We start from the raw sequence: 2,572 nt of genomic DNA, 5'->3' as shown, positions 1-2,572 counted from the left end.
ATCATCGCAAACTCGTAGTGTCCATAGCGCGTCCTAAACGCAGTTTTCAGAATGTCATCCTCTTTTACCCTTATCTGATGGTAACCGGATCTTAAATCAATCTTTGAAAATACTCCAGCTTCTTGCAACTTATCCATCAAGTCATCTATCCTCGGCAACGGATACTTGTTCTTCACAGTCACTTTGTTCAACTGTCTATAGTCTACGCAAAGTCACATTCCTCCATCTTTCTTCTTTACCAATAAAACTGGCGCTCCCACGGAGATACACTCGGTCGAATGAACCTCTTGTTCAGAAGCTCTTCCAATTGAGTCTTTAATTCTGCCAGCTCTATCGAAGCCATTCGGTATGGCTCAATCGACACTGCTCCAGCTCCCGGCACCAAGTCAATAGCAAATTCAATTTCCCTTTGAGGTGGGAATTCAGGAATATCTTCCGGGAACACTTCTGGAAACTCCCTAACTACTGGAATTTGATCTAACCTCTGTTCATCACCTAACACATTCGCAGCCAACAATATATAACCCTGACACTCTTCTCCACTACAGTTCACTATCATAGAGTTCAGGTAATAACCCTCAGCTAGCACTGCTCCTCCTTCTCCTTCCGGCATAAACCGAATAGATCGCTCAAAGTAATCCAACAAAACCCGATTCTTGGACATCTAGTCAAACCCCGAAATCATCTCTAACCCAACCATTGGCAAGCAAATTAAGTCATGGACAAATTCTTTATTCTCAAGCTTGAAAGACACTTGCCTACAACCTAACTTTGTCACAACCATCTGATATGGGGTATACACATGCAAATCGAAAGCTAATTCTGACATTTTCAACCCTAGTTTCTCAACTTTATCTAATGCAATAAATGAATGCAAAGCTCCAGTATCATATAATGCAACCAATGTTTTCTCACCAAATGAACAGTTACCTTTCATCAATTGATCCGACTTTGCAACATCCTGGCCGTTTACAGCAAACACCCGACCTTGCTGGTTCTGGCCCACATTCGGAGTCCTCCTACGAGGGCAATCCTTTGCCATGTGTCCAGGCAATCCACATGCAAAGCATCCACCTATAACCAACTTGCACGAGTCATTCGGATGAAAACGTCCACAATGATCACAAGTTAAATCCGGAGAAGCCTTACTCTGATTACCTCTCCCTTTGGCATGCTGGTACTGATCATTGTTATTCCTCCTAAAGCCTCCTTGACCTTGAGGTACATGCCCTCCTCTCTTGAAGTTTTGAGCTCTTGGTTGAAAATACTTGCCTCGGCCTCTAGCATTGTTTCCCCCTCGGGTGTCTCTCGCCAATGTCACCTTCTTAGCACACTCCTCCACGACCCTTGCCTTGTTCACAAGTTCGAAAAAGATCCGAATCTCCAAAGGAGCCACAACAGTCATAATGTTATCCTTCAAGCCTCCTTGATATTTAATGCACTTCCAACTCTCATAGGACTCCGGGGCACCTTGACACACCCTAGAGAACCTACAGAGTTTCTCAAACCAACTAGTGTATTCGGCCACAGACAACGAGCCTTGCTTTAGCTGCATAAGCTCTAACTCCTTTGCTTCTCTCACCGACTCCGGAAAATACTTCCTATAGAACACTGTTTGAAACACGTCCCAAGGAATCTCTGCATTCGAAAGTCATATCAACTAGCACTCTCCTTGCCACTAATGTTGCGCCTCTCCTAACAATTGATAGGCTGCGAACTCTACATATTGATTAGCCGGGACATTCTGAGCTTGTAGTGCGCGCTCCATAGCTCAGAACCAATTGTCCACTTCACTTGAGTTGATAGAACCTCTGAAAGTCGGTGGGTGAATTTTTAGAAATGAAGCCAAAGTCATTGGAGCACCTCCCAAGTCATTGTCGTTTCTGTCTCCATTACTATTTCCATCCCTATTTCCATTTCTGTTTCCCACCGGTTGACCAAATCTCTGTACAGCTTGCAAAGTCGTAGCAACATTCGCCTCCATGGTGTTAGCCAAGTTGGCCATCTCCGCCATAAACTCGGCATGGTTGTCGGCCGGTCGGTCATTCCCAGTTTCTCCTCGAGTACGCGTACGACCTCGTCCGCGAGTAATACAAGTAAAGCACAAGTATAATCATGTATATCAAGTAACTCAGGAAGAATTAGGCATGTTATACAATTAAACAAACAATGCAAGTCAAAAAAGCAAGCAAACATGTAGAATATGCACATGATGAATGCCTATCCTATTTGGCTGTGATATCACATTATTGTCGGTTCAACTGCCAACCCGACACATTCCCATGGGAATGTCGCCTTTTGGTCACGAATAAAAATGGGTACCTTCCCTAGGGTTATAGTTCCCGGCCACTTTCTCAGAGATTATAGTGCTCGGCTCACTCTTGTGACTCGAAAGGATGCGAGTAGGATACTTAGCCACAGACCTAACATCTCAACGTAAGCGGGATTAACCACCACAGAAAATTACATTTTTCAACTCAGAAAAATCTACTGAGTCTAAATATCATATTTATATTTTCTAATTAACATTCTAAATTTTAGGAACCTATATTGGGCTATTTAATTATTTAAT

The 2,572-nt window shown here is 43.3% G+C and overlaps 1 protein-coding gene across 1 annotated transcript; it reads right to left on the bottom strand.

The window, feature by feature from the left end:
• Window positions 1-664: 664 nt before the first annotated feature.
• Window positions 665-2,014, bottom strand: LOC107615067 (uncharacterized). Its single transcript, XM_016317184.1, has 2 exons — window positions 1,864-2,014; window positions 665-1,638 (listed from the first exon to the last, which is right to left on the bottom strand). The coding sequence occupies exons 1-2, from the start codon at window positions 2,012-2,014 to the stop codon at window positions 665-667; spliced, it is 1,125 nt and encodes a 374-aa protein (XP_016172670.1).
• Window positions 2,015-2,572: the final 558 nt, after the last annotated feature.

This window comes from Arachis ipaensis, chromosome B9 (assembly GCF_059453495.1).
Source record: "Arachis ipaensis isolate K30076 ecotype BB chromosome B9, ASM5945349v1, whole genome shotgun sequence".
Taxonomy (NCBI): domain Eukaryota; kingdom Viridiplantae; phylum Streptophyta; class Magnoliopsida; order Fabales; family Fabaceae; genus Arachis; species Arachis ipaensis.
Note: the sequence above shows the minus strand (reverse complement) of the source record. Positions and strands in the feature narration are given on the sequence as shown.

Bases quoted from the DNA above. Each gene is read 5' to 3' on its own strand.
- LOC107615067 (XM_016317184.1), bottom strand. From the start codon at position 2,014: ATGGCGGAGATGGCCAACTTGGCTAACACCATGGAGGCGAATGTTGCT. The intron at 1,639-1,863 runs GTGCTCCAATGA...TTTCGAATGCAG, and splicing joins AAACGACAATGACTTGGGAG to AGATTCCTTGGGACGTGTTT.